The sequence below is a fragment of the Pelodiscus sinensis genome, chromosome 2, assembly GCF_049634645.1.
Source record: "Pelodiscus sinensis isolate JC-2024 chromosome 2, ASM4963464v1, whole genome shotgun sequence".
Taxonomy (NCBI): Eukaryota; Metazoa; Chordata; order Testudines; family Trionychidae; genus Pelodiscus; species Pelodiscus sinensis.
The window spans coordinates 82,913,530-82,935,525 of record NC_134712.1 but is presented as its reverse complement, the minus strand read 5'-3'; the positions used below and the strand labels follow the sequence as shown (position 1 = coordinate 82,935,525).

The window sequence follows — 21,996 nt, the reverse complement described above, 5'->3', positions numbered from 1 at the left end:
TCTTCTGTTTATGTAACCACACAAGTCTCAGGCTAGAATGGTTTGGAAAATTCTGTGCTGAGGATCCTTGCATATTTGGTTACTCAGTTCTTTATCTCTCTGTTGCTAGTTTAATTCAATTTATCCTGCAGAAAATCTCCTGATTTATTGTCACTGTTAATTAACATTGGGTTAGGGATATCATGTGTTAATAAGAAAAATGTAAGATCTTTAAAGAAAAAGAATTGTTTGAGTGTTTCACTAGCAATGTGATAACTCTGTACTTCTGGGTTTTTATTATGTGCCAGAAGAGAATGCTGGTTGCATGGCTCCCTTGGGAAAAATAGGTGGAGGAAATATTAATACAAGCACACATTTAGAAACCCTTCAGTCTGCAAACAGCATGAATGCTAGAGTGAAGAAACATTTAAGGTGGCAGCAGCATTCCATTTTTACAGTTCATTTTGTGCTGAACACAGCAAATTACAGACAGATGTGGCATTTTACAGCAACACATAGACTAGAATGGGGAGAAGTAGATTTGAATAACAACATTGACCATGCATCAATGGCAAAATGCCAGTTGTAATCTCAAACTGACCCAAGTTTCAAACAACCCTATCATCTCTACTGAGATCATACGGTGTTCAAAGCATAGTTCAGCACCCTCCTCTCAAATAGGCCTTCTCTTAGTAATATATGTTTCTAAATAGCCAAGTAAATCTCTACATAATCCAAAATCAGTTCTCAGGAAGGCAGAGCATTCTAAGGGCCATTGGTAGTGTGGGAGGAGGGAAGAGACTGAAAATGAACCTATTTAGATGACAGTCATTTTGGAGGGAGTTTTGACTAGTATGATTCCTGGATACTGTGGTGATGGGTGCACTTGAATGCCACAAATGCCACTATATAGGTTAAATATTATTATTATTCGCAGCTGTAAGCATCATTTTAAAAAGGATGACAAGAACTAATGAATGAAATGCTTGAAAGTGTGAAAGTTTGAATGAAAATTGTGGTGCTTTATCATGGGCATGTTCCCTTTATGACATCATTTTGGAGAGATGGGGTAAATTAGCCAACCCAGTCTCATATGGTATGGCCACAGTTCCCAATATGACCCTCTGAAGCAGTGGCTCATGGAACACTTCCATATATGAACCACAACCCCCAGAGTTTCTCTAGGAAACTCCCTGAAGTTCCCAGATTATCGCTTCTCCACATGTGGTCTCTTGCAAAATGCCTCTGTTACTAACCGAGGCAGTTCCCAGAAACTTCCAGATACACTTTCACTTATGGTTAACCCATTCCACTTCTTATTCCCTACGCAGACCCCTTAACTATGATACTCTAAAACAATTCTTCTAAAGCACAGAAGTGAACACACTTCACTGAAATTAATTCTACCAACCTCTTGTCCAGTTCTTCAACTGAAACCTAAACTTCCTAATTAAAAGCAATTTCCTCCAGCTCCAGCATGAACATTTTTCTTCTGACATATTATTAAAGCTTCCCAATTGTTGCTTTCCTAAACTCCAAATCTCATCCCACTGATCACTCTGCCCTCCCAGAGCCAGAGGGATCTTGTGCTGGCACTGAATCCAACAGCATCCCCTCTAGCAGTGAAGAGGAGCTAACAGGGAGCAAACTATTAAAATCCCAGACGCTCGGGGATCCTTCCTCAAACTACCTGGTCTCTGCTTCAATTTTAGTGGGTATATGGGTGGGGGAGGATAAGTCTGGATTTTTAGCCTCCCTTCCTGTGACCCAACTGGGCCCAAAGCAATCTGCTCAAAATACTTGTCCCAGTAGCATCTCCCTCCTCTACCCATGAGGAGAAGCAGCAGCAGCCAGGAGTGGCTTCCACCGCCTTCTGATTTTCATTCAGCTCTGAAACGTGGACTCTGCTTTATTTTTTCTCTTTTGCTCTGTACAGATCAGTGGTCAGGCCCCATTTATCCCACCCCAACCCTACCTTCACCAATCTTTCAGCAGCCCAACCTCAATGTCTCTCCCCATTATGCATCTCACCCTCCTTCCTTCCCCTATCCTTCTTGCCTCTGCTCCCCGGACTGGCTCCCTTTCCTGAATACCTTCACATTCAATCCCAACAATCCCTTCCTCCTTGGCACTTCCACCAAGTTTCTCACTCACTTGTTCTTTAAAACCACATGAACTACAGTCATGGGATTTGAATATGATGTGACAAATAACACCATCATCTCTCACCCTAAAACTAATTCAGGGCTGGAATGAAAAAAAAATACAGCAAGCATTTTTGTATATGGTACTTCTCTCCCCATCCTTTGTCTTTGCCTAGATTGTAAACTCCTGATCACAGGTAAATCCCCCTTATTATGCCTTCATATCTACAATCAACTACTTAGGGTAATGTTGCCAAGCACTATCTCCATTGTCACAGTGCATTGTCTTTGCTATATATATTCTACACAGCCATTATTATAATACTTCTTCAGGCAGAGGCCTTTTTCTGGTGAATCTAGTGCAGAGGAAGAGATGCATAGCCCCACCCACCTTTGAATAATTTTACATTATACCTACCCCTTCCCTGAAAGCAATGCCATCAAGACATCAACGCCTCGTGTGCTGAAACAGGCATTTTCTTCAGGATTATTACTACACTTCTCTTTTGCCTATCCTTATTAGTGGATCCAAAGGGACTTTGTGGCCCAAAATTAAAAGTATTTGACACACATTAAATCATTACAGCTGAAGATATATACTAAGGTCAAATGCTTGCTGTACTTTTTTTTTTTCATTCCAGCCTTGAATTAGTTTAGCCTCTGTTCAAATAAGCATTGTATACAAAGATATTGGTTCACCAGCCAATTCTGTTAATTCTCACATAGGCAACATTTAAAGACAAATTTCTCAATGGCAAGATTTTCTGGCAAGCTCTTATAACTATGTAGCCAACTCTTCAGTGGAATGTCTTGTTTAACTTTGCAGTAGTAGATAAAAATCACACTGGCATTTTAGCCAATATGTGTTTTAAATAATTCAGCTACCATGAATAAGGGCTGCACTATCTTTTTTGTCAAATTTCCGTGGGACCAGCGAGAGGATTAGGTGCAGTTTCTCACAGAGCTGCCACCAGGACACATCCAGGTCACCCTAGAGAGGCTTCTTCAAGGCCTGGAAGGGGGGAGAGTGGAAATGGTTGAGCACACTTCTCCATTGAAAGGTGAGGAACCATTATAAGTGGCTGTTAGTTGACTCTCTATGCCCGAGATCAATTAAAGCTATGAATTACTGGTGGGCAACCTGCAACTCATTGGGGTTCTATATGTGGCCCACAAGACATTTTGTTTGCCGTTGGCCACACACAGAGTTGGATTCTGCTGGTTTCTGTCCAGGTAGGTTTTATCACTACTGGTATTACTAAATTGACATGCATGTAAAGCAAAGGCACATGCTGATTGCACACAATATGGGGGAGCAGTGCGACACCTCTGCATCCAATCAAAGCACTGCTGTGGTTCAAGCGGCACTCCCTGTAAATTCTAGGGACACAAATGCAGTTAGCAAAAATTACCCTACCGTGGGAGACTTCCTTGGTTCCAACAGTCTTGCAGCCCACTGACATGAAGGAGGACCACTCACACGGTCCACTCACTAACCTAAGCTCACCCCACCAGTTCACCCCCATCCCGGAAACCTGCCCCTTTTGCGGCGTGAGGGAAAATCTGGCGCACGCATATCTTGAATGCGCCAGGTTGCAGCCCCTATTCCGGCTCCTTCAGAGCCTCTTACTGAGGCTCTGGCTGCACTTTTCCCCTCACCTTTTCATTTATGCACACCCTATCCGTGGCCCCACAAAGTCATGAGACCTCCTCGTCAACCTCCTCCTGGCCTTGGCGAAAGCTGCTGCCTATAACACCAGTAGGAGGATGCTGGACGAGGGGGTTCTCTGAGACTGTGGGGTCTATTTCCGTTCCTCCCTAGCTTCACGTATCCGGGCAAAGTTCCTCTGGGCGGCATCCACTGGCTCCATCGACAGCTTTGAGGAGCAGTGGGCGCTGTCCGGGGTTCTCTGCTCGGTGTCCCCTTTAGGTTCCCTTATTTTAAACCTGTGACCCACACTTTTGTCATTATTTGTCCCCCAGAATTAGTTGAGCATGGGTCCAGCTGTCCCTCCCGAAAGGCTGGGGAGGGGCTTTTAGAACGTGGGCGGGCATCGCCCACCCACCTTCCCACGTTTTCAAATAGAAAAAAAAACTAACCTAAGCTGTCCATTGCTAATCCCTGCTGAACAAAGGTGTATACACCTCCAAAACTGAAATGATACACAATTAACACTACTGGAAAGGTTTCATTGTTGTCAGACAAGTAATGAAGGACACCAGTACATTTAGTACAGGTTGAAACGCTCTTAACTGGGACTCTGGTCTAGCAACTTCAGGACCGCGGATATTCCAGGACCAGAGAGTCCCAGTGGAGGGCTAGCACCAGGGAACCCGCAGCAGGGCTGCAGGAGCCCAGCCCAGAAGCTGCAGGGCTGCCTGGAGTGGCAGAAAGAGCTGGGCTGTGTAGCGGGAACCCGACTGTGGGGCTGCACAGCGCGGCCCTGAGAGCCCAGTGCGCAAAGGCAGTTGGACTGCCAGGTGCTACAGCAGGAGCCTGGTATGTGCTTGGGCAGCAGGGCTGCCTGGCACAGCAGTAGGGGCCCCCTGAGCAGAGCAGCAGGTGCTGAGTGCAACAGTAGGACCCCTGTGCATAACGGTGGTGGGGCTGCCCATTAGAGCTCCGGGAGCTGGCAGGGTAGCAGGGCCAGGGCAGGTAGGGCTGGTGGCAAGAGGGCCAGAAATGACCACTCCTGGTCCAGTAAAATCCCTCATTTGGGACAAATCAGGTCCTAAGGGTGCTGGACCAGGGAGGGCCAACCTGTACTTCTAAAATTCTAATCTTTAGGGTTTTCTTAATCATTTTTTAATTTTACAGTGGCTGCAAAGTTTAACTAACAGTATTTAAGGGTGTATTTAAGGTTTGGGCTGGCTTACCAAAGCTATCTCATGGAGTAAGGTTGCAGGTGCTCATTTTTTGGGGGTAGGGAGAAAGAGGTATTCACGAGTCTCTCACATAGATGCATAGCCTGGATATCATCTCTATCTGATAAATACATTTCTCTCATACATTTGGCTGCCCTTTAATGCATCTCCTCAAGACTTATTCTAATACTATAACCCCCTGATTAGTTTGAAACATCTGCCTCTAGGAGAATGAACCCAATAGGGAAAAAAAACACATTGCCTTCTCTCCCTCAAAACTACCACAGCCTAAAGTATAGGAAGGGTAGGATTCAACCCTGACCCAGTTTTGCTCAATAATATTTCTCTAAATGTGTAATTGTTTAAAAATCCTATATCCCTCATTTTTGCAAGGGCTAGACGATTTACCCTACTGGGATTTGAGATTACCAGATTGATTTGGAGGGATTTGAGATTTTCAATTTAAAAGCATGATGAATTTAAGGTACAGAAAAGCTATATTAAGTTTTTATGGATTCCTTTGGGTTTTATACAGTTGGACTCTTGGTAATTAAGGCATCTGGTTTTGCAGAAGGAGGAAAACAGAAATAAAGTACGTGAGTAACTGCAAAATATATATTTTATGAATATGGTATATGCCCCTGTGTTTGTTTATGGTGGGTTATTTGCTCTGAATTTGATCAAAAGGGATTGTTAAAGAAGTCAAGCTGGAGTGGTAAAACAAGAGCCCAGGTAAAGAGCATCTCTGCAAACAATCAGGCCATTTCTCACTCTTCTGAAGATTGACGCTCTCACAATTGAGCTTCCGGAGTTTGATTTAGCAGGTCTAGTTAAGACCCGCTAAATCAAACTCAGAGGGCACCCCAGCCAGTGGCCGCTACTCCTGCTCCTGACCTGTTGGCCTCCCATTGTGGGGACAGTGGGGAAACTTGAATCAAGGTACATCATCTGCAGCTATGTAATTAACATGGCTGGAGTTGTGTATCTCAATTTGACCTTTCCCTTTAGTGTAGAAATAGGCCTCAGAAATATGAGCAAGGCCTATAGCTGTGTTGGGAGAGAGGGAAATCAGACAGAGCAATAAATCATTACAAGACTGCAAGCTGTGAGAAGCTGCTCAGGCAAGACAGGGAAAAGCTGATAGGCTGGGGCTGACACTGACAGAAGAAGGTTTTAAGATTGCCAGGCACCCAGTTTTCAACTGGAAACCCAGTCAAAAAAAGAACCCTGTTGGCTCCGGTTGTCACTGCTGACTGGGTCTTTAGCAGTCCAGATGGTTGCATAGTAAGGGCCAGAGGCTAAGGCTAGTTCCCTGCTAGCCCTGGCTCTCCGTAGCTCCTGGAAGTAGGCACCAGGTCTCTGCAGCTCCTATGTCCAGAGAGGATTTGTGCACTGCCCCCACCCTCAATGCTGGCTCCCACAGCTCCCATTGTCCAGGAACTGTGACCAATGGGAGCTGTAGAGGCGCTGCCTGCAGGCATGTGGGCGGAGCTTCCTGGGTCGCAGGGACCTACCTAGCAGCTGCTTCCTGGGAGCGATAGTAAGTACAATCCCTCCTGCATCAGCGCAGATCCCTAAATGCCTCATCCCCAGCTCCCCAAAGCCCACATTCCCAGATGGAGCCTTCACCCTTCCACCTCCCCAACCTGGAATCCCAGCCTGACCACACCTCTCATCCCTGACCCCATCCCAGAGCCCCTAAACATTCCAACACACTGCTCCAGCCCCATGAACGTGAAGATGGGGGAGAGCGAGCAATGGGGTGTGGGGTGAGTCAGAGACAGCATGGGACTTTGTGGAAAGGGCAGGGCCTTGGGAATGGAGCAGAGGTGTTCAGTTTTGTGCAACTAAAGAGTTGGCAAGCCTAGCAGGTGTCTGCCTTCTAAGGTCGGGGTGACAGTTATGCATTTTGGGCGCTTTTCCCCCCTTTTTAACTGAATGCCCCTAAATACTGTATTCCTGTTGCCTAATGATGTCCTGTCCTGGATCACTGCAAACAGCTGCTGGTTGCGTAGCTCCAAGAGGGGAAGCCGCCAGAGGAATCCAGACTCATTTGCACAGTGAGGAAGAGGGGGTGAAGCCACAGAACCGACTAGCAGAGCCATGGGGCTCCCTTTGACAAAGGCAGCAACCTATTCAAGCGGGAGACATTCCACAGAAGCCTGTGTAAAGATCAGAGGTGGATCACACTCCATGGCAGCACATAAAAAGGGAGTTTTTAAACATTCTAAAAATAGTTTCTCTTTAACACAGTGAGCAAAGAGAGTACTTGCTAATTGCTTTTGACTGCACTACCAGCATGAGTTTGGAATGCCCTGTGCCACTCAATCAAGACTTTGACATTTGTGGCAATGTACCCAAGCTGATAAAACCTCTGTGCCCTACCCCATATCATTTATTGCATGTTTACTCATCTGCCCATTTATGGAATACATTTTGCTAATTGGGTAATCAAATCCTGTCTGACTTACAACTAAGCAGGTCAGGGCGCTTATTCAGTACTAAAGGCTCCAACATTTGTTTCACAAAATATACAAATGAGTCCTTTTTAACAATTTTGAACTAAACCTCTCGGCAGGAAGAATATTTTCACCCTCTTAAAACCCCTACACACTTTTGACAGCGCATGCATAATGAGACTAGTAAATTTCATCAGTGATAGAACCTGCATGGAATTGTTGGATTAAAATACCCTTTTCATGCCTGCAATAGTGCTAATGGTTAAAAGTCATTAGCGCCTGATTCCACAGCTCTCCCATCTACTGGATAGTTCTGGGCAATCGCAACAGGGCCCATGCTTTGAGGGGGGAGGGGTCCAGAGTGGCCTTTTAGATTACTGGGGAGCCTGGTGCTGGCAGCAGGAGTCAGGCCTGCCCCTGCCCACACCAGGGGTGACAGAAGTGGAACAACCTAGCCGCAGCCTACTCCACTCTGACATCTCCCAGCTAGGTCGCTCCACTTCACTGCAGCAGGGGAAGACAAAATGACCGGCTTCAGCCTGCTCTGCTTCCCTGTGCAACGCAGCTGGGAGCTGGGCTCATGGTAGTGCAGCAGGATGGGGTCAGATTACTCTGCTTCCCACCACCATGGAGATTACAGAGTGGGGACCCCTGCTGCTGGTGCCAGCCTCCCTCCCCCAGTAATAGCCTAGGGCATGGCACTCGGGGGAGGAGGTTTATGGATGGTGTTCAGTGGTGGCAGGAGGGGATGGCGGTAGGGCAGTGGCAGAACAGGGTGAGGTTTAGGACAGAAGAAGGGTTGTCCCAGACCCCTCACCCCAGGGCCAGCCCTGCCTGATCCCACCTCATTAGTACAGGGTAGTAGCATTACAGAAGTGTCCAAAGGCCTCAACCACATGTAGGACCCCATCGTGCCAGGAGATGTACAAACACCCAGGCTGTGTCTACATTGGCGCGATCTTGCGCCAAAGCGGCCAATTTTGCGCAAAAACATGCTGCCTGTCTACACTGGCGGGGAGTTCTTGCGCAAGAACACGGACGTTCTAATGTGTAAAATCAGGGCTTCTTGCGCAAGAATTATGATGCTCCTGCTCAGGAAAAAGCCCTCTTGTGCAACTGTTCTTGTGCAAGAGGCCAGTGTAGACAGGCAACATGAATTTCTTGCGCAAAAAAGCCTGATGGCTAAAATGGCCATCGGAGCTTTCTTGTGCAAGAGAGCGTCTACACTGGCATGCATGCTTTTGCGCAAAAGCACACGCCCGTGTAGACGCTCTCTTGTGCAAATACTTTAACGCAAAAACTCTTGTCTTAAAAGTATTTGCACAAAATCTTGCCAGTGTAGATGTAGCCCCAGGGAATACAAGGTCAGAAAACATCAGGGGCCAAATTTTCAGAGATCTCGCCCCCTGTGTAGGTGCAGAGGTGTGATTTTAATAATGGTGAATGCATTCTCCCACACTAACTTACAAGAGGAAAAAACAATTTGTGCTGAAATGTGCATGCTAAGGGAAAGCGTGTGTGTAAATCATCATGTTTATGCACAAGTGCTATGGAGTTTTTGCACACAACCAGCCACTGAGCCAAATCCTGAGAAACATACAAAACTGCAGCATAACATATGGTGTAACATATGCAGAAGAATATAAAACAGGCATCCTGGAATATGTAATGAGGCAATGACTGCTCCCATTATAGCAATGCTTTAAAAGCATAAGCATGGCAATTAGGAAACAGGACAGAAATAGTGGTGTATGGTGAACTTGGCAAGAATTACAGAAAAAGCAGTAACACTAAAGTCAAAATAAAGAATGCCCACAACTCCAGAATTCATAAAAGCAGTGGCAGTGCTCAGAAGAAGGGAGACCCCAAGCACCTGAAGTAAAAGTCTGTCATAGCAAACATCAAGACCACTGCATTGAGGTTGTACAAGAGGGATTGCCAGTCAACGTTATGGGGCAGCACATGACACACGCATAGGATGCAGGCACTAAGTCAACTTTTAAGCAGGCTGCAAAGTGTGACTGGCATGCTCCTTTGCCTAACCGCACTATACAGATTTCACTTTGCTTGTAAGCAGCATGCGCCTGCCACGTTGGAATAACAAATATGTTGCAGAATTATCAGTGGCTCATGTTTTGTGTCTGTCGCACCAAATTCTTACCAGCCCTTCCTTCTGTCATGTCTGTGATATCAGGGCCAGCCTGGCCTAGAAGGAAAGAACATAACACAATCTTGCTGCTGCTTCTGTATAATCTGCATAGTTGCTGCCACCAAGGATACCCATGTCCTTTTATTCATGCCACACATTAGGTGTAAGAGCAACTAGGCTGTGTAGTGCGAGTTTCTTTACTGCACAACCTTTTATAATTTTAGCTCTAGTCTGACACCAGATGCATGCATAGCATACATTTTGTCACAACCCTTCTTTGTGGTGGCTCTTTTATTCGCTGATACACCAGTGACACACCCATCAACTTCATGTCAACTCCCTAGGCACAGCTTTGAATACCTAGTCACCATTGCCTACTCTCAGCAGTGCATAGATCTTACTGATCATATTCTTTACTGGTTCTTTACTTACAAGTATAACCAACCACTCTACAGGATGTCAATTAGATGCTTAGTAGCATACTGTGTCTACCACCAGGTCACAGGTGAGCAGCACAGGTCCACCACAAGCTCACAGATGCTCCAAAACACTAGAATCTTCTGGATTCCCCAACCACTAGCAATGGCGTTGCCAAGCCTCACCCTATAGGGTTTTTTTCTTTGACTCTCAGCTCCTGGAGTCCTGGTATTAGGTGAGAATTTCAGCTTTTTTTGATTGGTTGGTTTTTAGATAAAGTTTCTGGCTCTCAGACTTGCAAAGGAAAACCTTACCGTGTGAACCAGCGAGGATTAAAACTCAGAAGAAAAATAAAAAACCCTCCAAAGATAACCATTTTAAATGTCATGATTTTGAAGGCACTCTCAATTTTTGGAGGTTTACCTAATTTTTCAGCTCTATGGTGTGCTGATTCTGTAGCACACTTCAAGAAAGAGAAAACTGCTTTACTAAGTCCATCAGCAAAAAAACCCAAATTGTCTTGCAGATACTCTTGCCAGAATCTTACTGCATATTTATGGTTTCCAAGTGACCATCGATTGAACTTTGGTCAGCTTACAGGTGGCAGACTTGTACATTTATTTAACAGAATTGCTTTAACTAGCAGCTTTCCCCACTCAGGTTGGATTGTTTCTGGTTCCTATGTCATTATTAGTAATACCTATTTTACAGTAGAGCTGGTAAAAAAGTTCTCCATAGAAAGTTTAGATTTTGGGCAGAAACTAGAATACCAAAATACTCTGAGTTGAAATGCTGCTGTGGTGTCTCATGGGAATTGCAGTTTGCAGAACTCAATTTTTCCCTCTATCCACCAAGGTCCCTAGTCAGACTATTACTCTCCATGTGAGTCTCAGGAAAGCTGCACAGGTAACTGCTCCCCCTTATTCAGACTCTGCACCTCCAGCCCACTACTGCACCCCCCTAGCTGCACTTTAGCTCCACCCAACACTCCCACCCCCAGCCTGCTCCTGCACCCCGTCCCACCCAGACCTCACACCCTCCCTTTGCTCCTTCAACCCCTCCCTCCCAACCTTCCCACTCCCAGCCCACTCCTGCGCCCTACTACCCTTCCAGTCCCCCCACTCAGACCCCACACCACAATCCTGCTTCCTGGCAGTCCCCTCCCATGCACTCAACCCCTTATTTTGGCCATGGCCCGGAGCCTGATTTACCGTCTGCCTATCCAGCAGCTGAACTCAGCTGACTCAGGCTTGTGGGGTTATAAAATTGCTGTGTAGATATTCAGGCTTTAGGTCCCCGAGCTCTGGCTTCAAGATGAGCCTGAATTTCTACATTGAAGTTTTCAGCCCCACAGCCCTAGACTCATGAGCTCAAGTCAGCTGACTGGGCCACTGTTGCTGTGCCATGGGTCTTTTATTTCAGTGTAGATGTACCCTCGGTCTGGGAAGGGAACCCAGGGTTTACCTTTTTAGGACAATAGCTTTGCAAAAACACAGTAATAGCATTTTGAAGCTTCTATGTCATTTCAGTCAGGCTTCTAGCTAGAATTCTAATCCAATCCCCAAGCCAGCGTTTTGTCCCTATGCTCTGTTCCTTCTGCAGTGGCTGCATGGCACAAAGGGTAGGGAAGTACACAATCTCCCCCTTTCAGTCCATTTTGGATTGCTCACGTTACTAAAGCTATTCCCAATTATGATCCCTCATTTAAATCCAGTTATAAGGGTTTAGAAATGTTTTCTTGTCTCTTCCACTCCTCTTTGTTAGAAGACCAGTTAGTTGAATGTATTTAAAATAAGAAAACGTCTAGCTCAAAGACCAGAAAAGGGAAGATGCAACAACCACTGTATTAGAAGCAGTCTCTCAGCTCATCAGGGGATTGCTTATCGTTTTAGCATAATTCAGCACATAACATTTTTCCTCAACAGAAAACAAAGCAAAAAGATGTCACGCAAGCCTTCTTTTTCTCCTTAAGTCATGCTAAATTCTTTTAATACAAATTAGAGGATAGTTTTTATTCTCCATATAACAAGTATTTATAAAGGAAATTGTCCATAAAGGGAAAACACAGGTGATCAAAGACCTAAAACAGAATGTTATGGGTACAGATAGAAGAGTAAACACATGGATCATGAAGAATGAGTCAAACTTGCTTCAAGATACAGATTTCACAATGTAACTTTCATACAGTTACCGCAAGGTACAGTAACTCAGTTTCTGCAGTACACAATTACTTTCATTTTAGAAGCCATCTCCCACCTGCCTTGCCCAAATCGTAAGTGTATAATAACCAAATGTGGTTCCAGTTAATTTGGATAGAAAACACAGAGATGGAAACAAGACCATGGATCCTCACATCTAAAACAAAAAAGTCAATCAGCACCAGCACCTGTAATAGCATATTTTCTGCCACAATTTGTAGAAAATGAAGAAATTTGAACAGCATTACATAGACTTGAAAGTTGAACATAATAAATATACTTAAAAGCGGTTCTGTATTATCAAGAATCACAGTAGCTGTACAACATAAATAGTATTTAACAATTTGCCAAAGTGCCCTTAATTTCCCCTTAATTTCATAATAAAATGTAATATTTCTCTTTTCACTTATGAATCTGTCTGCATCATATTTAGTGCAAATAGTTCTGAAAAGGGTTATCCAAGACACAAACTATGTATGTGGCTTTTATATACAAGAGTTAAACTTAAGAGTTTAAGACACCCAGAACTTAAAGCTCATGAAAATAATAATCCTTTTCTTACACTTTTACTTAAAAAAAAAAAAAAAAAAACACACACAAAACTTTTCATCTGTATTCCTACTAGTAGTGCACAGGTTTCTGAGACACCTACTGGCAGATGGTGTGAATGAAACAGTTAAAAATCCCTAAAGCTTAAACCAAATTCATCCTGGATATTTACTCCATTAGCTCCAGTGGAATTTCACCAGGGATGAAGCTGGTCCAATCTGCTTCAAGATATAGGACCTGTTCTTTACTCAGCACAGTGCATCTAAAATGAGAAAGCGCAAAATGGCTACTTTTCAGACCAAAGCTATCTTCTCTTCCAACAGACCTCCTCTCACAAGAAATGTAGAGGGTGATCGGTAAGAAAGTCTTGTAATGAGTTTTACAGATTTTCAAACAGCATTGTGCAAATTTGATGTATCAGGTCAGAAGCATTGAACTGCCTCAAGATTATTATTTCTGTACCACATATGAATTCCCAGCACTGTAGCTTTAAACAATTTTTTCAAAGCCTGCACCCACTGTTCATTCACTTGAAATAAGCATACAGTTAATGGTAACAATAGAGCTTTTAAATAGTATCTAAATATTTTGAATTTTAATGACATTTAGAGATTATTTAATGACCATTCAAAGCAGGTTGGGGAAGCATGCTAGTTTTTACATATTGCAGCTATCCTTCCTTTCAACATTTACTTTAGTCCTTTCTGGATTTTTAATCCTCCTGTAAGTAGGAGAGAAAGATCGGCAGGGTAACACTCCTTCACTTGCAAATTTTGCCCCTATTCATTTTCATGATGTTTCACTCGTTACATCAGTTTTTCCATGAGTGCCATCTACTGGTGTGACATTGCCACAAGCCTCTAAAGTCTCTGTGTTCATGTAAGCTAACAAATAGGTTTTCTATGGGCAAAACAGTGATTGCCTTATTCATGTAAGTTATTATTGTTTGAATAGACAACTTGCTTGAGTAACAAGCAGGATTTAGGTAAACCAACTTTCTGTAGCATCACAAAACACTTCCTCTCTACAAGGAAGAAAGTAATTCTCAATACTTTTTTTTGCATTCTTTATTTATATTTTAGTTCAGACTCAAACTCCAGATTTAAAAGGTTTCTATGCCTCAGCTCCATAAGTTAGGCATTGTACAAAATATAGTATGGATTTTGTTCTGTTCAATGCATTACTCCTTTGTGTGACACTATGTTAGTTTAAAGCCAAAGATCAACTACTTCATTTCAGTCTCAATTTAAAGTGACTTGTTTCTACTATTCAAGCAAAAATATTTTGTCATTAAATAGCTGTCATTCAAAAGAAATGTCAGACTTAACTATCATCATCCACCAAGTATGGGCATGAAAGTAAAGATTTTTTGTGTAATGGTTCTTTTGGAGTCATAAAGGAGTCAACTTTTAAGGACCCAACCCCTCAGACACAAGTTCACGAGTACACAGATCATTAGTCTCTTGAAAGTGCACATGTTTAGGGAGCATAAGTATTTACAGGATTGAGCTCTGGGTTCACATCAGAATCTGTTTTACATTTCTATCACTGTTTTATTCAGACATTTTCCCCCATGTAGAAATCTGTCCCACTTGTGACTTTAGAAAAGAGCTTCAATTTCTCCTGAAAAGTAATTAACCATCCAAACGGCATCCAAAATAAGTGACATTTCTCCATCTCTGTGAAGTATCCAAATATAACTGGATACTTTATAACCCAGTGGCTTTCCGTCACTGATCATCGATAATGGTTACAATGACATCTTGCTGTGGACTAGAACAGTTTGTCCTTTATGTTATAATGTTTAGCTCCTTGAATGCCACTTCTGTTACCTCAACTCTTTGCAAATTACCATCTGAAAGCTTTGCTTTTGCTTGTCTCTCATCTACACCTTTTAATGCATCTGGGCTTACTGGCAAGAGATCAGGAGCTGGCTGTGAGCAGACTTCTCCATCTGCAGTAAAAGTCTCATCCTTAGCTTCGGGCTGTACATCCTTCTCATCGATTTCTGTCTCTTTACTTGTGACTGAAGCTTCAGCAATATTTTCAGATGGGTTGTCATCTTTTGCTACATATGGTGCACAATTACAGCCTGCAGTAATGTCCCCAATTTTCACCTTTGCAGCATCATTTGGAAGAACCTCAGTGACCCTCTCACCCAAATATTGTGTATTCATGGTTTGCTCCTTATTCTCCTCTGCACTGCTACAATCTACATTAACTGAACACTCACAGTAATAGTAACCGGACTCCTGCTTCTTTTTATGCATGGCACAAAGATCAATTTGACTGAAGATCTCCGTGCCAAAAGGACTATCTTCATATTCCTTATATAGATCGGAACTAATCTTTCTGTAGCCCTAAACATTAAGGAAGGATTTTTGCATTATACATTTATTAAAAGATTAAAATGCTTCCTAGACTTTTAAAGTTTAGTAAAAACATTAAAAACTTTGATACAATATAAAAATAGAGATATTTCCCCTTCCCCCCACAGTGCAATGTTTATATGATACTAAACAAAAGGGCAGAGTGTAGAACTATTCTGGTTTTCAGTGTCAAACCATAAAGAGATGGTTGCCAAGAGTAAAATAAATACGTATACCACTATTTTTAATTTTTTTATATTTTTGGCTGAGCAAAAAATGCATACTTTTTCAAACAGATTTATTATGGGGTCATTTTCATTAGGACAATCAAAAAAAGCAGAGAAATTAGATGAAATCCAACCTACCGATAAGTTTTAAATGCTCTGTACCCTTTAAATATTTATCAAGCAATATTGCAACCACCACATTTACTAAGAGACTATTTCACAATCTCCATTATCACATTCAGGAAGGTTTCTCTCTTATTCTCCATAAAGTTCCTTTGGTCAATTTCATCCCATTACCACCTTGTACACACTGAATAATTCATCTCCCTCCTTGGTGTTTACACTTTACAATGGAAAGTAAATTGTACACTAGAGACAGGTTACAAACAGAGCTCAGACAGTTTCTTTCTCCTTTATTTAAAGGCAAAAAGTAGTAAAAAGACTCAACTCAGTGGCCTATTGTGAAAACAAGCTTATTTCAGCACACTAAAAGAAAGGAAAGGAAAAGCCCCAGAAGTATCAGCTCTCGGAGAGCTACTTATCGCTGTTGTTATCTTGGCAGCCAAGTTCTATTGTATAAATGGAAATGTCAATATATGAAAACACTTCAAAGAACAAACGTGTTCTCCTCAGATACATACTAATAACTGACATTCCATCATGAGCTAGGGGCATCTCAATGATCTTTGAGAAATTAAAAGTTGTAAACATTTAAAAAAAAACACCACACATTTTCACCAGTGTCCCTATAGCCCCACTGGCAAAAATATGGTCTGAGTAATTTCATTGAAATTCTCTTCATGAATGGATTCAAGTATCATGATGCTAGCTCCCCTTTACAGAAACTACTTAAGAGTGTTTGAACAATTACACAGCTAAGTTCTCCTTAAAGGTTCCAATTCACTTAGTAATAAGCTTCCAATATTTTAACCAGGATCTCCCACAAAAGTTTGTGCCTCAGCCTGTATCAAACCATATGCATCAGGGATTCATGAGCTGACAGACATGAAGGCTGGATGAACTGGTATAAAGCAGTGAGATCATCCCAACTGTCTCTTCAGCCTAATGGGGAAACTTTAATAGGGTTCCTGGGACCCCTTTGCAGAACACCAGAGAATTCCACTTACCAATATTGTACAGCCTAGCAGTCTGAAAATGCTTAAGATTAAGAGAGTGCAACATGTATGAAAATAAAGAATTCTTCAGTTTATTTTCTAAATCTACCGCAAATGGTAGCTCTGGTGCAGAAAATTTGCATCGCATGCAGCATAGGAGTGTCATGAGAATTGTAATAACAGTCTCAAAGTCACTTTGATACCAGAGCAGGAATTAGAAAGAGAGCTTCAAAATGCAGCGTTATGTTAAAAATTTGGACATTACAGGCCAGACATTACAAATAAGGAGATTATATATGCACTAGGGGGCTGTGCCCCTGCTCGCTGCACTCACCAACCCCCTTCTCACAGGAGGCAGGCAATCCCAGCTCTCTTCTCCCCCCTCCGCCCCCCAGCGACTGGGGAGGGTTTGGCTGAAGCCACACCAACCCAGGTCCCTTCTCTCCCACCCACCGAGCCAAGCCAGGCCCCTTCACTCTCCCCCACTGCATCAGCCCAGTCCCCCCTCCTCTCTCCGCCTCACCAGCCTGGACCCCTTCTCTCCCTTTAACCAGCTGTGGTGCATGCTAGGCTTGGCTCTAACCCTGGAGGCTGGGGAGGTGTGGGAGTGCCTGGCCGCCCCACATGGGGCACAGCAAGGTGCAGCTAGTGCCGTGCTCATGCATTGCTCTGGGGCACTATAGCCTGCTTAGGTGGGGAAAGCAGCAGCGCACAGGGCCGCTATCCCAACCTCTCCCCCGTGCGGTCCTGCATGAGCTGCTCACCATCCCAGCCCTGCCCACAGAGCCCAGGGCCACCCGCCTGCCAGGAATGGAAGGGAAGGAGCAGATAGGTTGGTACAGGGGCTTCCCTGGGCAGCTTGGGAGTGCTCTGGTAAGCCACCGTAAGTGCAGCCTCTGGGGAGGAGGTGAGTCTCTGCAAGGGCAGCTGGACTCTGCACGGTCAGACACCGCACTCTGGCTCCCCAAGAGACTGGTAGCAGGGGAGCCCCCAAGAGCTCACTGCTGGCACATAAGCCTGGGCAGGCGAGGCCCATCAAGTCATTTAGTGTAGATTATACTTATAGGAAAGTTCAAGAAATTAAATATATGTAATAGAATTTTTTATTAAAGTGCCTGGCAAGAGAGACGTAATAGAACAGTTTTAAATTTGTAGGATTTCACTTCAAAGATTATTCATTTTACTGAATAATAATCACCCATTGTAAGTTTGAATCAGAAACTCATAAAGCTTCCATTACTCTTTCCATAACTAATTTTAATTATTTTGATTTGTAACAGTAACATTTTTCTTTGCACTAAAATGATAGTTGAATAGATGACTCAATTTTAATTTTGTTTGCAAATGTTTTTTATGAACTATAATAATAATAATTAATAATAATAATAGTCATGACTTTTTTCAATAAAAAATAAAAAATTATTTAACCCTTTCATTCATCATATTCTGGTGTAAAAAGCAGTGCATTCAGCTAATTTAAGAGGCAGGATTACTTATGCACAATTTGGTATCTGTAGGTAATCATGAAGTATGACTATTTTGTATGAACAAACTCTTCAAAAGATATAAAATCAGTGTGCACAGTTACCATGATTAGTAAAATTTTAAGACTTTTCCTCTGTGCATTCAATTACCAAAAATACACGTGCAATCTTGATAACTGGACATGCATTCTATTTGCAAGTAGAATTTGTATTTGTGTGCGTACAGTAGCATGGACAGACTTCTAAGTTTCTGTATTTAAAATATATTTTTTTACATTGGGTATTCCCCTCCCTAAAAAAATTCTGTTCCCTCTAGAGGCACTTAGCCAGCTAGAGATTCATGAGTCTGCTACACCCTTGGGTAAGATGTTCATGCAGTAGCAGCTCATGCATTTAGCTTCAGAGATTCAATCCCACCTGCCAACGACCAGAGTCTTTAGGCATGATGATTGTATTTGAGAAATATGATTGTGGTGTTAAAGACTGCTTTATTGCATACCCAATCAGAGCAGAGTTAAGGTTGAAAGTGCAATCTCATGCTTTGCGTTCTTCTGAACTATAAGTGTTTGTCCCTGCTTTATTAAAGCCCTTTTATAATTTCTTTTATAAACTTCAGCCTCTTAAGACACAACGTTTCCTCAACTCCCGTCCCCTTTCACCCCTCCTCTACCTACGGTACATCGATGACATCTTTATGATCTGGACACATGGCCAAGAAACACTGGAGATATTCCACAGAGATTTCAACAACCTACACCCCACCATCAACCTCAGCCTGGACCATTCTACACGAGAGATCCACTTCCTGGACACCACCGTACAAATCAACAATGGAAAATTAGACACCACTCTCTACAGAAAACCCACTGACTCATACAGTTACCTACATGCATCCAGCTCCCATCCAGAACACACCACACGATCCATCGTCTATAGCCAAGCCCTTCGATACAACCGCATCTGCTCTAACCCCACTGACAGAGACCAGAAGCTTCAGGATCTCTACCAAGCATTTATAAATCTCAACTACCCACCCAGAGAAACAAAAAAGCAAATTGAAAGAGCCAGACGAATACCTAGAAACCATCTACTTCAAGACAGACCCAAGAAAACCAACAATAGAACACCACTTGTCATCACCTACAACCCCCAACTTAAACCTGTCCAACACATTATCAAGAAACTACAGCCTATATTGGAACAGGATACCATACTCAAAGAGGCTCTGGGAGACAGACCCATAGTCTCCTATAGACAACCACCTAACCTCAAGATGATTCTTACCAACCACCACAGGACATACCACACTAATACCAACCCTGGTACCTTCCCTTGCAACAAACCCCGTTGCCAGCTTTGTCCACATATTCATTCTGCTGATACCATTATTGGACCTAACCAAGTGAGTTATAAGATCAAGAACACATATTCCTGCGCATCCAGAAATATAATCTACGCTATCATGTGCCGAAAGTGTCCGTCTGCTATGTACATTGGACAAACATCTCAGACACTTCGCCAAAGGATTAATGCCCACAAAACAGATATTAGACAAGATCACAAAGAGAAAACAGTTTCTTGCCACTTTAACCAGAAAGGACACTCTCTAAATGACTTAGCCACCTGCATTCTGCTACAAAGACCTTTTACATCTGCACTTGAAAGGGAATCCTCTGAACTGTCATTCATGTTAAAATTCGACACTTACCACCAGGGACTTAACAAGTCTTTGAACTTTCTCACCCATTATCAAGACAGTTTCCCCAATTATCACCTGTAATACCATTAACTCACAAACATCCCACTCTCCCTACCTTTAATATCAGCAATTCACAGACACTTACCTTCCTTCCTCCCCCTTCCCACCCCCCCGCATCCTCCTTCTGTTCTGCAATGTGATTTGTCCTTTTCATATTTGTTCATTTTTTTAAATTGTATCCTTTGGTATATATGGTTGTGACTACTTTCTTCCACTATTTGATCTGAGGAAGTGGGTCTGGCCCACGAAAGCTCATCATCTAATAAACCATCTTGTTAGTCTTTAAAGTGCTACATTGTCCTGCATTTTGCTTCAACTACCCCAGACTAACACGGCTACATTTCTATCACTTAAGACACTAGGAACTAGCATCAGTTTAACTGCCTCACTCAAAGTGGAAAACAGCACTATGTTGATGGGAGAATTGCTCAGAAGGGGGAGTATCTGCACAGATGGGAGAAACCCTCCCATCAGCATAGGTAGCATCATGACAAAATGCTGCAGTGATTCCACAGCAGCAGAGTAGACAAGCCTTGAGATATCCTGGGATGTATTCTTTACTGCTCTGCCCTTTGTGAATCCACTTAACCCTTTACAAAGTAGGCGTGAAATGCTACCAAATCAGAATGGTAGCACCTAACATCAACTTTGCTCCCACATCAATCACTACATAAGGTGCTAGGCACTGTTAAAAAAAACCAAAACAGACTCACAGTAATGGAGGCACTTGCTGGATTGCTCAATATGTACTGAATGTACTAAATCAATAGCAAGACTCATTTTCTTCAGCAGAAATTACATCAGCCTTTAACATGTGAGGTGTCCCATTGACTCATTTCCTATCTACAGTTAAAGGGATTGTGATGAGAAAATGAGAGATATCTCCGTAATTTACATTAGCACAAAAATGCTGCCAACCAAATTTGCTCAGTTGACAGCCACTCATTTGGTAAGAGTTGGGTTGAATAGCATGCAGCCAACACACTCAGCCTGTGTCTTCAGTCTTTAGTTACACAACATACTATTTCCACAAGACGAGGGCTATTTGCCTGCAAAAGTGTTCAATTTAGAAAGGATAACTTTTTGATCCTCTTTCAGTGACAAAACCTTTGACAACTGCCTATGCCACAAATCTTTCTAGCCACTGGTAATATAAATATTCTTAGTTTATATGTATACTAGAGACAGAACTGGTTATAATTATTTTTCCAACTATACCTAAGAAGCACGTAAGAATCATTTGGTGTGATAGCAAAGTGGTGGTTTATTATATGAAAATTGTAATTGTAACCAGTAGATGGCATCATAATAGCTAAAACAAACTTTTGTCCTTTATTTCTTGACTTTGATATATATATATATATATATATATAAATATAAAGGTTGATTTCTTTCCTTCAGTCATTAGTAATGGATCAGTTCAAGATATTCTTCTCTCAGGCCCTGCTGTACCGTTACATTTTCATTCAAAAAAGGTTCTAAAAATCAGGTTAATTCTGAACATTCTCTTTCTCAGTTCTCAGATCAGAGATATTTCACATATAGAGGCCCTGATCCTCCAGTTTGAGCTGCCTATGCAAATATTTTCTTGCAGAGACTTATTGGCTTAATTGGGACTATGTTTAGGCATAAAGACGATGGGGATAAGTTGTTCTCCATGCCCACCAACAGTGGCTGCGGGTATGATAGGCAGGGGAAGGCATTGCCTTCCCAAACTGCCAGGCATGGCTACATCCACGTCGCCCCAGCATGTGTACTGTAGGCATATTGGAGGCAGAGTGTTGCTGCCCCTAGCGCCCGCCTTCCCTGGTGCTCCAGGGCCACAGGCCTTCCTCCCTCCCCATGGTGTGTGGGGCGGGGAGAGGCAGCGTTCCACTTTCCCCATGGTCCTCAGGGGCAGAACCTCGTCAGAAGAGGTGGGGTTGGGGGCTTGCCTTCCCCTCCCCCTACCTTCACCCACCACCCATATCCACTGAAAATATTGGTCTAACTTCAGGACAGGGGACTGAACTTGATGATTTCTCCAGGTTCCTTCCAGCTCTACCTTGCAATGATTCTATAACAGCAGGACTGAACGGAGGCCATCATATAGGTCCCAGGTACACTCTACATGGTGTTCCTGTGGCCAAGACCTGGTGCCATGGTCTCCGTTTTGGTTTCAGAGTTCTAGTAAATGGGACAGTTCACAACTCTCAGACTTCCTGTGTTTAAGGCTTAGATGAGCAGCATTTACACTGGTCACATTTTCAATCTTTTCTTTTAATCCATTAGGAACACTTCTG

At 43.0% G+C, this 21,996-nt stretch overlaps 1 protein-coding gene across 3 annotated transcripts in view; it reads right to left on the bottom strand.

Moving 5' to 3' along the window:
• Positions 1-11,968: 11,968 nt before the first annotated feature.
• The window catches only part of LOC142827113 (uncharacterized), a 52,020-nt gene continuing 41,992 nt past the window's right edge, over positions 11,969-21,996 (bottom strand). For 2 of the 3 annotated variants that reach the window (XM_075920942.1, XM_075920943.1), the window contains one exon: positions 11,969-15,120. In XM_075920942.1, coding sequence (XP_075777057.1) covers positions 14,551-15,120 — 570 coding nt within the window. In that variant the 3' untranslated portion in view covers positions 11,969-14,550. The remainder of the gene's footprint in view (positions 15,121-21,996) is intronic. The other variant, XM_075920944.1, reaches the window with a different exon arrangement.